This window comes from Alligator sinensis, unplaced genomic scaffold (assembly GCF_000455745.1).
Source record: "Alligator sinensis unplaced genomic scaffold, ASM45574v1 scaffold215_1, whole genome shotgun sequence".
Lineage (NCBI taxonomy): Eukaryota > Metazoa > Chordata > Crocodylia > Alligatoridae > Alligator > Alligator sinensis.
The window spans coordinates 634,471-649,063 of NW_005842259.1; the positions used below are offsets into that span (position 1 = coordinate 634,471).

Sequence of the window (14,593 nt, forward strand, 5' to 3'; positions counted from 1 at the left end):
AGACAGGGCCAGGCACCACCCGGATCTGATCTTCTGCCGCAAGCAGGCAGGCGTGGGTGCGTGCGGGGTCCCCGCGGGTCCGTACCCCGCCGGCGCCTACCCCACGTCACGTGTCCGGCGCCGCTCCCGCCTGAATGGCGCCGGAAGCGCGGGGCGGCTACACGTGCGCGGGGCGGCGGCGCCGGCGCCGGGCTCTGCTCAGCCTCCCTGGGGCGCGGGGCTGCGCAGCGGGAGGGTGGCTCGCATTTTTCTATAGCAAAAAAGTGCGCGGGCGCTCGGAGCTGCGGCCTCTCCGCGCCGCCCTGAGCCAAACGAATCTAGAAATGACTGGGAGCCGCTGCCCTGAGGGCACCGGCGGCCGGGGCTTCCCCCGCACGGGGCTGGAGGAGGGGCCGCTGGCCTGGTATTCATCCCAAAAGGGTGCTCCCAGCTTGCTCTTAAGCTCTGGTCCTGCTGACACGTGCCCCTGGCCTGAGGGGTCTCCCCCTCCCTGGGGCAGTGGCAGAGCAGGCCTCAGGCCCGTGCCCAAGCTCTTTGGTGTCTTCTGTGCCGGGAAAGAATAAGTCTCTCCCACGTGGGCTTGTGACCATACTCCCAGTTTGCACCAATTTATTTATTTATTTATTTATTGGCATTTTTTGTGTTCCAAGCCAAATCAAGTCCAAATCCATGAGTCAGTCCAGAACCATACATGGCCCTACAGCCGGGAAACATCTTCCACCCTCACCAGGGGCTTCAGGTGTTTCCAGCGTCTTTTGACAGGCATCCTACGTACAGGCCCAAGGCCAGAGGCTTGGGGTTCAGATGCCCCCAAGTTTTGCGTGCCTTTGCCCTGCGTGGCCCGTAAGGTGCCATTGCTGTAATCATATCCAACAGCTTTCTGTGCTACCTACCTCCAAAGTAGCAGTGAGCTTTAACATGCTTATGTTAGTTTTAAAATGTTTAAAGTAAGTAGAGCTCTATTATTTAAAAAGCTGATACAGTGATCAGTCTTTACCTAAGAGGCTAGCGGGTGCCCGGGGAAAGCTACTGGCTTCATTGACATAATACCTTTCTACTACTCTTTACTTCTCTCATCCTGGTAGAGTCACCTCAGCCAAAAGAACAAGCTGGTGAATCTTCTGAGTTGCTTATTAGGAGACCCAGTGATTTCTTTCCAATTGCAGGAGCAGTTCTTGCTGTTGGATATGACTGTGCGCACACATTGGCTTTTAAACTGAGGCTAGAATCTGGCGTGCTAAGTCTTTATTAATAGTGACAAGGCATAAGACGAATGGACAAGGCCCTAACTTGACCTTTGAATCACTGACTGGTTAGTTAGAAAAAAAAAATTATTTACTTCTTGGAATTAATTTAATCTGCACTCTTTGGGAAATGGCAAACACAGCAATCAGTGGTAGTAACAAATCATTTTTTCAGAGTGGCATTATATGTTCAAGGTGAGAGGCTTATCTGTATCTAAGACTTATTCCTCTAGCCAAGTGATTCTTAATCAGGGTGCCATGAAATTCTATTTAAGGGTGCCACAGAGTACCATGCAATTTTAGCAGTGTTAGATGTGCAAACACGTACATGTGATTTACAAGATAAACTCAGTGGTTTCAAATAAGAGTCCGTAGCACCAAAAACATTCTGACTTTACAGTCTTTCTGAGTTTTTTGTAACAGAAGAATTTTTCTATCATTTTCCTGTAATTAAGAAACAACAAAAAACTCAGAACTGACCTTTCTGAGGGGTGCCTTAAGCCTAAAAAGGTTGAGGGCTATTATCCTAGCCTGGTAGATATTTATCTACCTGGAATCATTTGACCAACACATCATAGTGAAGTGCAGGCTGGGCCTCTACTGTAATTATCACTAGGGTGTACAGGCAGCCCTCGGACTTACGATACAGTTGGTTCCTGAAAACCAAGTCTTCAGTCGAAAAGTTGTAACTCGGAACCAATTTTCCCATAGGAAACAATGTTATAAATGTGGGATTGATTCCTGAAGCAAGGCCTGATACCCTATTTTCACAAAAAATAACCCAGAATTTTGTACTCAATCAATTGTAGATAAGTAATATAGCTACATTAATGTATTTATATTGTAAATAGCAATCACTGGTTTGGAAGGACTTCTTTGAGGTGACTGGTGGACTTTTTGAAGGGCTCTTGGATGGAGTCCTTAGGAGTTTTGGCTGCAGGTTTTTCTGGAGTCTTGTCTGCTTTCTTAAAGAAAGTGTCCAAGGAAGTTTGGACAGGTTCTCCAGGGAGATGGGCATGGTGTGGTGTCAAATCAAGTGTAAAGTCTAAACTGACATCAGAAAGTTGAAACGGTGTCAATTTATAAAAGTTGTAAGTGTGAAACGTTGTAACTCGAAATGTTGTAAGTTGAGGACTGCCTGTATAACTATCTGTCTGTTGCATTCATCCATCTGTGTTATCTATTACCTGGACAAGGGGGAAGAGATTGAAGGCTTTTTTAAAATTGAGATATAGGACATCAATCTGGTATCCAATGATCACCTTTTGGCAAAACTGGCCAACTGTGGCCTCAGGTCCACCATGATCTGCTGGCTGGGGAATTGGCTCTGTGGTCGGACCCAGAGGGTGGTGGTTGACAGAAGTCAATCGTCATGGTGCCCTGTGACTAGTGGGGTCCCTCAAGGCTCTGTCCTTGGACCTATTTTGTTCAGCCTCTTCATTAATGATGTGGACATTGGAGTCAGAAGCAGACTGGCCAAGTTCGCCAATGATACCAAACTTTGGGGTAAAGCATCCACACCTGAGGACAGGGGGGTAATCCGGCTGACCTTGACAGGCCCAGTAAATGGGTGGGCAAAAACCTGATGGTGTTTAACACTGAAAAATACAAGGTTCTCCACCTTGGGAGGAAAAACCTGCAGCATGTCTATAGGCTCGGCAGTGCTACGTTGACTAGCACTACGGACAAGAGGGACTTGGGGGTCAGGATTGACCACAAGATGAACATGAGCCTTCACCATGATGCTGCAGCCAGTAAAGCAAGTAAAACTCTGGCTTGCATCCATAGTTGCTTCTCAAGCAAATCCCAGGACGTCATTCTCCCATTGTACTCGGCCTTGGTGAGGCCGCAGCTAGAGTATTGCATCCAGTTTTGGGTCCCACAATTCAAAAAGGATGTGGAGAAGCTTGACACGGGTCCAGAGGAGAGCCACGCGCATGATGAGAGGTCAGGAAAACAGACCTTATGACAAGAGGCTGAGAGCCATAGGACTTCTCAGCCTGGAAAAGCGCAGGCTCAGGGGCGATCAGATGGCCACCTATAAGTTTTACAAGAGGTGTTCACCAGGACCTGGGGGAACGTTTGTTCACCAGAGCACCCCAATGGATGATGAAGTCGAACAGTTATAAACTCCTGCAAGACCGTTTCAGGCTGGACATAAGGAAGAACTTCTTTACTGTCTGAGCCCCCAAGGTCTGGAATGGCCTGCCGCCGGAGGTGATTCAAGCACCTACTTTGAAGGCCTTCAAGAGAAACCTGGTTGTTTTTCTTGCTGGGATCCTGTAACCCCAGCTGACTTCCTGCCCCTGGGGCAGGGGGCTGGACTTTATGATTTCCAAGGTCCCTGCCAACCCTAATGTCTATGAAATCTAATGATGTCTGGAAATCTTAGACAAGTGACTCTTGAAGTTATTTTTAAAGTATTAACTTAATATCCAGAACCCTAAACTAAATATATGAATAGTCTTCATAAAACATTTTGACACCCATCTTGCTGGGGTTATCAGATTCCAGAGGTCTTTCCTACCTAAGTGCAGGGAGGCTGGACCTGATGAGCTGTAAGGTCCCTTCCAGTCCCTAAAAACTACGAAGCTATGAAATAGTTACTAGCATTTTAAATAAAGGTCACTTCCTCCCTTGAAACCTCATATATACAGACCCACTAAAGTCAATGGAAAGACTGCCAAGACGTATTTCAGGGTTTTTCTGTAGTCCGTGATGTTGCCAATGTTGAAATTGGGTAATGAAGTCTGCCATTTTTTGTAAGTGTCTGGGTGCCATTGAATTTCACGTGGAAAATAGTAAGCTCTAAATCCTGGTTTCACAAATAAGTCTAGGATGATTCTTATTGTTTATCATTAAAGTGTATCCACTTGTTGTGTTAAAGCCACCCTTGTATTTTATTAAATGATTCCAGATTTAAATGGACCTTTTTAAAGCATTTATTTGCTTTTAAATGCATGTTTACTTATTTTGCAAAAAAATAACTTTCTTCTTTCTACTGTTTGTTTTTGCAGCTATTGGAAGACTGTGTGAAAAATGTAAGTGTGCTTTCTGCCTAAACTTTCCTGAGAGTTGGGCCTTGTGGTCAGAGTACACAAGTGGCATTCAGGACCTAGATACTATTTCCAGCTCAACCACCAGCTTCCAGCAGGGGTGTGACTAAAGTCAGTCTTTCAAATGGGAAACGTCCAAGTGGGTGTGGTGATGTAATTCATGAATATTTGCAAAGCAGTTGGCGCGGCTCAAATGGAGGGCACCATAGAAGCACACAGTGTTAGAGAATGTGTTTTCTTGTAATTAAGAAATGGACTATCTGGGGCTGTGCTGAGTTACTGATTGGTTCATGGTAAATAATCCATTTGTGCTGTAAAAGGATAACCTGATCATTTACAGATAGGGAAAAATGCCTCCTTTACTGTGTGACAGAGGCTCAAGTTATAACCCAGGAGCATAGAAAATAGATGACAGAAATGACCTGAAGCAAGGACTTTATTAAGCATAAAAGAAATGCCTTGGGGGAGTGGCTTGAGGGTGTGGGCTATTAGTAAACCCTGTGTGGATGCAACATAAATGAAATGTTAGCCTCTGCCTCAGAAAATAGTAATACAAGAAGCAAAAGGTGGAGAAATTTAATCTGACATTAGGGAAATGTGTTTAAGAGCAGCTGGGCAGTGGAATAGATTCCTGTAGGAGATAGTTGAAGACTGTCCCTGCAGATTTAAGAGCAGGGTAGATGAGCTGTTAGTGGGAGGAGGGATTAGATGGCTCAGGAGACTGGTAATAGGATATGAAGTCTTTCATCTCTAGGTCGGTGATTTGGACAGAGTCCAGGACAGCAGAGACTGGCCCTGACATCTGATGGCTGAGTTCTTGGGTTTCATTCCATTCCTTGGGAGGGATCCACGTCACAGAAATCCTTGTTGCTGTTTACACAAATTTGCCCTCTCTTTGGCCTTCTCAGAGACTCAGGATCAAATGCCCTCCCCTTCCCTTGTTCTCATATTAGACCATCCCTCTCATCCCTTGGAGACAGTACCTCTAGGCTCTCCTTGATGTGGGTGTGCTAGGGAAGCTTGCATCACTACTGTCCGCTTATAGGAAAAGGCAGTGTGGTGCTGTCTGTCCAGCAACCTTTTGCAGGTGCTAAATTAGTTGAAAAGTATAAAGGCCAAGTAGGGTATGATGCAAGGAGGAGTTCTGTGCAGTGTTAGCTTAGCTTGACCACCTTCTCCGATTCTGATTGCAAAGCAAAAAGAACTGAAAAGGAAGCATTGCTACGCTGGCTGTGGCTTCTCTGGAATGAACAAGCAAGTGCAGAATGGCCTCCAGAGAGGAAATTTCACAGCCTAGCTCCATTATTTGAGAGTGTATGGGGGGAGTTCCTTGGTTAGGAAACTGTCCCATTTCTAAGGTGGAATGGTTGAGAAAGTTCTTTAGCTGATGATTGTGGTCTGCTTATAGGTGATGGCAAATGCGTGATCTGTGACTCGTACGTGCGGCCCTGTACACTTGTCCGCATCTGTGATGAGTGCAATTATGGCTCATACCAAGGGCGCTGTGTGATCTGCGGGGGCCCTGGGGTTTCCGATGCCTACTACTGCAAGGAGTGCACTATCCAGGAGAAGGATGTAAGTTGGATACAAAAGCTCAGTGAAGTCATTGACCAGATGATGTCTATTTAATAATTATTGCTATCTTTAAACTGCACTCTAAAAGAATGAGCATGGGACTGTGACCTGGGACACCTTGGTTTTATCACCAGCTCTGCTAGTATTTTTAGGGTTGCAGTGAACTAGTCCTTTCACTGTTGTGTGCCTCTTTTTCCCCATATTGGCTTAGCAGTACTTTGTCATCTTTGTACAGCACTTTGAAATGTAAAAGTAAGTACCTTTCTGTTTCTCTATCGTATCTTTCATACTAGAGGATTCTATAGTACTTTACAGACTGTGTGTGTGTGTGTGTGTGTGTGTGTGTGTGTGTATATATATATATATATATATATATATATATATATATATCAGTTCATTTCAACCACATGTTAGCTGTGGCATTATCACTTAAAGATTTTGTCTTATTAGAGCACACAGGCTAAGCTTTAGCAGAGTCAGAAATTCTCAGATGTTGCTAAAGTGTTTTTTTGGTAGGAGAAACTCCTCCAAGGAAGCAATGCTTAAAGCAATCATCCCATCTGTGTGTGGTGCTACATGAGAGGCTGTTATACAATTGCTGTTTTCCTTTGGGTTACATGAAAAACAAAGATAGCTATTTGTGAAGTTTAAAATTCCACAGGGGTTTTGACAAGATTTTTGGCCCTGGTGTCTTGGCTAAACTCCAACTCTGTTAATTGTAGTCTAATTTCATATGCTTACGACATTTTCAATTCTTTTCTGGATGCTGTGCATTTTGGTAAATGCATTCCTAGGCAGAGATGGCCCCTTTCTAGCAGAATGAACATTTCTGTGGCAGGATTAAACAGTGTTGATGACTGTATGAAACAGTTGCTCACACAGCCTTGAAATGCAACCACTTTTTTGGGTGAAATTTAGCAGTTGTTTATCAGTGCAAACTTCACAGCAAGGGCAGAGCATGACAAAGAATGCCATTTCCAAATGAAGCGGGTGAAACTTAACCACCATGTTCTGTTGTCTTAAAGTTCAAATTTCTTCAGGGTACTGAGACTGAAACCCATCTCTTGCAGACAAATGTTTTGAGTTCTATTTTTTTTTTTTTTTAAGTGAACACAGGTGTTCAAAGCACCATTTCTGTTTTATGAATGGCCTCCCTAGTAGCATAATGTCATCAAACAACATATGAAGGCATTGGTTTTGTATGTATTAAATTAATGTATGCAACCTACTGAGATACCAGTTCTGCTTCTTGCAACTTCTGTTCATGCATGTCTTGGGGGCCTAACCTTATCTCGTTCATAAGAATTGACAAGATTAAATTCTATTGTGTCATGATTTGTCCCCCCATTAGAATGCCCATACCTTTTCATTCTTGTGAATGTTCAGAGAATACAGTAACTTGGCCATTCTCCTAAATCCACGCTTGATGGGTAATGAAATAGAAGACATATCTGTGCACTTTTCAACTTGATCTCCACTAGGAATTTGTTCATGTCCCAGACTCTTGTCTGGTTTGACACACCTGGCTCAGATGAGGCTCAGGACTGAAATAGCAGGAAGTCCTACAGTGCAGAGTTGGTGTTTGGTTCTAAAGAGTCTGGGACTGAGGTAGCAGAAGATAAATGTCAGATTTGAGGTATGTTAGCAGAGCTGAGTAATGACCTAGATGCAGTGAGAGTGCTGTTCTGTACCTGAAGACTGAGGTAGAATTTCAGACTTGGAATAGCAGGATCTCCTGTAGGATTAAAAATGTTGACAGAGCTGGGGGGGCACCCAGAACTGGAATAGTAAGGGTCAGAGGTATCTTATGCTGATGTGGACTAGAAAAGCAGGGTGTAACCTCACTGGCCAAGTTCTGTGCCTGAAAATTTAGCAATCCCTGGTTTGAGTTGGAAGAGTTAATCTTGCTTTCTCAAATGCTTGACATTCACCCCCACATGAAAAAGAATGTAAAGCAAGAAAACAAATGAATGAAGTGGGATGTCTTAGAGCCTGACCTGCTGGTAAAAGTGCCTGGCTTCTGTTAGCAGGAAGCTGGGGGAGGGATATAACACTATCTGGAGAGTATGAGCCAGAGTTATGCTTTGCCCTCCTGGAAAGCTCTGGATGGCTGAAAGGGGTTTCTTGCTTGGGGACAGGAGCATGATGAGCATATGTCAGGTGTTCTTGAGGGCATGGAGGAGTGAATGTAGCCCTGTAATGAAGCTGTCAGCTTTGTTACAGATCCCCCCTCCGGATTGAAGCAGGGATGATTTGGAAGAGTCTTACGGAGGTTCAAAGTGATATCACATGCCTATAGGTAGAGGCAAGTTGTGCACATGCAGAAGGAAAGGATTGTGTTATTTTTCCTTTCTGTTTCTGTGCCACCTTTCCTTGTCCACCTCTGTCCTCCTCGATTGCAACAGGCTTTGGCATTGCATTGTGGGCACAGCCTCTGCAGAGGATGACATCTGCCCAGAGGCTTTCTAAACTAATCCACTCAGGTTTATGCAGAACCCACAGACGTGTGTTCCTTTGCCTGCTGGCCCCTCAGCATAATGCAGCTGCCATCTCCAGCAATAGCCTTTTAGCCTCAAGAGGTATGCAGATGCCAGACTGAGTAACCCACTGGCAAATGTTCTCTGGCACGCATGTTCACCCATCCAGTTTTATTGTTTCCTGATCTTCTGTAGCTCACAGCCTCACCCTTGATTTATTCTTCATTTACAGTTCTTCTCATAGCTGGCTTTACTTCCTGTTGGTAGGACTGGGGTACAGAGGCTTACCCTAAATATACTTGCCATGGGTACCTTTGCTTTTCCAAAATGACTGTGCGACCTTTACAGTGGTCAGTGTAGAAAGTCGGGGAGGGAGGAAGAAGGACTGAGATCTGCTTCTACAAGCACAGCTGAGAGGAGCCTGCAGGTGCAGGGACAGATTGTTAATGGCTAAAAGTTCCTCTGGACTCTGTGTAGAGAAAGCTGTTACTGTGGTCCCCATAAATCCCATGTATCCTAATTTAGAAGGAATCAAGTCTCAGGGCACTAAACATCCCTCTCATTAAACTGATGATGCTACATGAACTGTTCTACATGCTGTCCCTGAGGAAGAGAATGTCCTAGTTAATGTTAATAGGGCTTCCGTCCTTGCCTCTTTCTCCATGCTGCAGGCTAGTGCCAATGAAGTTGATGGGAAGTTTGTTAGCATGGTGTTTTGAGGGAGTGCATTATGGGGTGGAAATGAGTGGGGACTTTCTCGCTGTGTTTAAGCTGCCACGTACATGATTGGCTTGCCCTGACGTTGACCATATATCCTCTTCTCTTTGCTTCCTTGTAGCGGGATGGCTGCCCTAAGATCGTCAATCTGGGTAGTTCCAAGACAGATCTCTTTTATGAACGCAAGAAATATGGCTTCAAGAAGAGGTGACCCTACCAGCATCCTACTGTGTCTACTGTAGGGTTGGGGAGGGAGTCTTAAAAGCATCTGTTGACTTCACTGTTACTGAGAACCAGTTAATTCTTATGCTAAGGCCTTGTGGATTAAATTGTGTGAGGGGTGAGAGGAGAAGGATCAAACTGAGTGGGGGCTGGAACCTTATCGTAGCTGCTGGCAGCAACGGTCTGGTGACTGTCTCTTGCCTTATTTTGAGCATGGACAATATCTACTACACCTGTCTGCAGAAAGGCTGGTGGAGAACGCTTATGCCATGAGCGTCAGCTACATATTGAGAGGGCATCACTCTTGTACACCTCGCTCCCTTTCTGGCATTGAAGAGTCACCAGCCTTTCTCCTTTCTGTGCCTCCCACCCCCCTCAGTTGGTAGCATTGTTCTTCTTCTGCCCCCATCACTCCAGTATGCTGAGGAACAAGTTTTATGTGAGTAACCTCCGCCCTGACTCCACGATGCACTGCTTTGTAGGAAACCAGCCTTCCTGGCTGCTAGCCTGCTAGTAAGAGCACAGTGGATACAGGTTGTGTTTTCTCAGGCAGATTAATCCAAGGCCCTTTCTGTAACTGGTTCTGCAGAGTGTGCATCAATAAAGAGCTGTTTTGTCATAAAAAGATTTCTCTCTCTCTGTGCTTCAACCCACCCTGGTTCCCTTTGCACTTCCTTTAATAAGGTGATGGGAGACCCTAAGGCAGAGGGTCTTCTAGTCTCTGACAGTAGCCAGCTATGACTATGCTGTCCTCACTGTCAAAAGCTTTGGGGAATAGCTGCTGCTTTCTCTCTAATTCCAACCATTGATTGTGTTATGTCCTGAAACAGTGATCACTGCCCTGGTGACCCTTATCCTAGATAATGCGACTATGGACATTGTTTCACCATACAAACATTTAATCCCTTTCTATAACCTCCTAAGCTATTTGACTCCTATTCTCATGAATAAGTTAAATGCTTTTCATGCTGTAACTGGAAACCAGCCATTCTGTTCCAGACTAATAGCTATACACAGGCTTAAAACCAGAGGTTGTTTGCTGAAAACTAGCAGAGACTGCAGGCACCCCAGCTGCTCAGCACAGATTTGGGAAGGGGTCTCGTACATGAGCATCACAGAGCTGGCTCCTAGTGAGACACGGCCTAGGCAGTTAAGTTAGGGTCCCGCCTAAATGGGCTATGTGTACTTTAAACTCTGGAGTTTGAGCAGAATCTGAACTGCCTTAGCTGGGGTCCTCAGACAGTCTTCTTGAGTAGAGACCCCCTTATCTTGTATTCCCTTCAAGAATCTTGCTGGCCCACCAACATTTCTGTAGCCTCAAGATATCTCAATTCTCTTATCTTGGCTTAGCTTAGCAACAGGACTGGCCCTGTGCTATGAAAGCCTGGCTGTCTCCTCTTCTCCACTTCCCTGTCCTAAGCTTCCTGTGTGGCTCTGTTTATATGCCTGCTTCTCCCTCTCCCAGCACCTTAGTTTCTTTGTTATTCTGCATTTGGTAACTTTCCACTTTAGACACCAGGTTTCTACAGGCATGTTTGGAGTAAACTGGTTCAGTCAGTCTGTTATCCCAAGGTGCTTTCTTACCTGAATAGATACCAAATGATAACATAATGATGGACAACTAACCCTCCCAAACTAAGGCCATGGCACCGTTTTTGTCAGCAAAGTTAAATTCCATACTTGGAACCATTCCATGATACAGGTTTTCATTCTAACAGTTTCACTGTGTGAACTGGAATCCATAAGTTGTACTTGGGTTTTCTTGGATCATCACAGGTTTCCAACTGTTCCAAGCTACAAAGAGAGCTGGTTTTGTTAACGGGAGGGACAGAAATTAAACTGGACTTCTGACACCTCGGCTTTAATAGATCCAACATGGCCTGTGGGCCAGATCCAGCCTGTAAAACTCTCATCCAACCTGCAGCCTTCCAACAGCTGTAGCCAAGCACCTGGGCACTGGAGCCCCAGCAGCAGTGCAGGGAGAAACTCGGCACCATGGCTTATTCCTGAGGTGGCAGCCAAGTGCCTGGGCAAGAGCCACAGGGCTGGAGCCCTAGCAGCACAGTGGGAAGGGGTCCAGCACTGCAGCTTGTTCCCACAGGGGACTGGAAAGGGGAGGGTCCATGGGCCCAATCTGGAGCGTCTTTACAGGGAGCAGGATGGTTTCTATATTGGTCTCCGTCACAGTAATTGCAGAATACCTATGGTACTGTCTGCTAATTTTATCAAAGGAAGCTAAATGTGCACTCCTGATACTGTTTTTCTACATGTACCATTGTAATTACCACAGGAAACCTGCAAAAAAATCTTTGTGTTTAAAATATTGATGCTGGAAAAAGAAAAACCCTTAAGGACTCCTACCTTATTGTGTTTGACCTTTCTGTTGCCAGTACTAACAAAATGTTTCTGTGTTCTGGGATACAGATGTGTGTCCTGTGCCCCTGTGTTTTCCACTGTGCCACACATGCACGTGCACTTTCAGTTCACATCAGCTACCACAAAACTGTCATAACTTGGTTACGATGAAGCTGAGATAGGCAAACGGCTCCATAATCCGTTCCCAGTCCTAGGAATCGTCCAGTCCCATATGCACTAGATCCTCTGGTTACCCTCCTGAAAAACTGGATGTTAGGAACTCTTGTTTCCATCTTTGTTCTTTTTCTGTAAGTTTTTGGATCAAATCTTCCTTCTGAAAGCCTGTCTTCATGCAAGCTGCCAGGTTGTCTTTTTAGGTGACCACTAGGAGCTTATTTTCATCTCAGGAACAGAAGTGTTTCTCATTTCCTTTGGGGCTACTTAAGTGTCACATGACTTGAAGGTAAAGAATGTTGCGGTAAATAGGAATGCTAATTATGCCTAATTATAAACTGACTTCCTTGGCATTAAGCAAACTAGCAAAACTAGCTCTGTCCAGGCAACATGGAGATTCCTTCTTTCCTCTGTGTGTGCACGCCTGATGTAGCAGTTATCCTTTGACATCATAGCCAGATGGTTAAGAATGCCCTGACAGTCTATGACAGAATTCCATTGTGTGTGTGTGTATGTGTGACTCCATCGCGGGGTAATTAAAGGAACAGTGTCAAGACAAATATTTCTAAGTGTCCATACGTGTGCTATTAGCAACATCTTATTATAAAACTACAGGAATCTCAGAAATACAATTAACTTTTTTTCTTTTACTAATGAGGCCAAAGGTAGTTTGGTTGGCTTTAGTCTGGTTTGATCTTTAGCTGCAGAGTAATTTTTGTTCATAGCAAAACAGGAGATGAATGGGGGGGGGGCAGCAGTGGAGCAAGAGGGACAAATTCCCCAGGCCTTTCTTTCCTTGAGGATCATGAAATGCTCCTCCCCCTCCACCAGAGAATCCTATATGGGGCTTCCTCATTGCTAACACCTATCTATACGCCTGAGCAAAGCAGGAGTTCAAATACTTAATGCACTCCTTTTAATTTGTTTTCTTGGGTCATTATGTCTCCAAATGTCTGTTTAGTGGCAGGAGAGGCAATGGGAAGGAAGTAGGTGGCCCCATACACAGCTCTGGAAGGTTCAGCATTAACTAGCGCTACTCAGGTATGTTGTCAACAAGGTTGTGAAAGGAGCCCTTACACAGTAGCCAGTTCCAGAAATGTTGACTAGTGTGAAATTGTCATGAGATGAAAAAAGAAACTGAGGAACAGAGAGGATCTTCATGGAAGCAGGCTTGGGAAGGAATATTTTTGCAATAGTGATTGTGGAGAATGATTTAATGAGAGGGAAGGATTTACAGACTTTACCTTTTTTGGAGACTGATGATTCCATAATAAAAATGTAAGGCCATCTATTAAAAGAATCTGATGTTGAGATTGGGTAGATTACATTACCCCTGACATCCAGTCCAACCAAATGATTAAGCATGAAGCTATTATGCTACCTTTGGGGAGAATAGGATCAAATTAAAAAGAAAATGGATTTGTGAGCCAGCCCCTTGGCCTATCTGTCTCGTCTAATTCCTGCCAGTGGCAGCCCTCGTGGTTAGTTGCCTACAAGACAGCTTCTCCCTCTCTGACCTATCATTGCCTTGTGCTCTGAGCTGTAAACTCACGGTCCTGAAGGTGAAGCTCTGAGGAGCTGAAGACGGTATTCTCAGTGGCATTTCTCTGCATTTGGGATTTACTCCTTCAGGACCGAACGCTGAATCGGAACACGCACACGTTTGAATATTTTTAGAAGATACATATTTGTCCACGTTTTTGCTGGCCAGCAGCATCTGGAATGCTGGGCACTGAGCCAATTCACTATCCAACTTTGTGTGTCTGCTCTCAAACCTTCAAGCAAGTGGGCTGCCGAAGCCTGGCATGTATTTGTTCCCTTCGTTTAGAATTATTAACAGCTCTCAACTGAAAATGTACAAAGTGTGGCCAGATGCCATGGTAAGCGCTGCCCTATGAATACATACCCTAACACGGCCAAGAAATGCATGCTCTCCCCTAGAGGTGCAAGCTCAGGAGGCTGTCCCCCATTTTGGATGGGATAAACGCCTGCTCCGGCTAATGGGGCTAGTGGCTGGTGCATCAGAAAGCTGATTTTCCAGGAGCTTGGCCAATCTCTCCCTGCACTTGTTTCCTGGACCCCGGGCTGCTGAGGCTGAAGCGCACCCATTCAATGGTAGCCTATCCTGCCTGTGCTCAGGGCAAGCCCTACTGGCTTGACTCGCATACAGCCTTTAAACAACATGCATCTGTTCCTTCCCCTCATGGAAGGTGCTGGAGGCACAAGGCCCCTTTGTGAGGCCTTGCTGTGAGCCTCTGTAAAGGGGGAAACTACAACTCCCAGCAGGCTCAGCGCGGGTAAGGGGGCAGCCGCTCTCCTCCTCCTCCCCCACACACCCCCTTCAGCCCACTGGGTGACGCAACAGACCAATCCGGGGGCGCCTCCTCGCCCCGGCAGCCAATCAGGAGGCTGTTGCTATCACCCGGCTGTTATTTTTAGCCCGGCGGCAGTCGGCGCCGCTCCTATACCTTGCAGGTCCCACTCCCTTTTCCCCGCCCGTGCGGAGGTGCATAAGCACGATGAAAAAAAGTAGTCCCTGAGCTCCAGAAGCGGCTGGACCGGGGCGGGCCGAGCCAAGCCGCCGCCCACCGCGTTTCGGGGTCACTGTGGCCTCTCATGCGCCTTCCCCGGGATACCTCCTGCCGGTCAGCGCGGGGGCGGCGTCACCAGCGGGAGGAGTGGGGAAAGACCCGTCGGGGTTGGTTCGGAAGGGACCAGGTCCTTGCAAGGCACCAGCGCTGACGCCAGTTCCCCTGCCCCGGGGCTGTTACCC

General features: G+C 45.9%; 1 protein-coding gene across 1 annotated transcript in view; it reads left to right on the forward strand.

The window, feature by feature from the left end:
* PHF5A (PHD finger protein 5A) overlaps positions 1-9,916 on the forward strand; it is a 10,251-nt gene extending 335 nt beyond the window's left edge. Inside the window, exons 2-5 of the mRNA XM_006027683.3 lie at positions 7-56; positions 4,262-4,285; positions 5,709-5,875; positions 9,191-9,916. Of these exons, the coding sequence (XP_006027745.1) occupies positions 7-56; positions 4,262-4,285; positions 5,709-5,875; positions 9,191-9,280 (331 nt within the window). The 3' untranslated portion in view covers positions 9,281-9,916. The remainder of the gene's footprint in view (positions 1-6; positions 57-4,261; positions 4,286-5,708; positions 5,876-9,190) is intronic.
* The last annotated feature ends 4,677 nt before the right edge of the window (positions 9,917-14,593 follow it).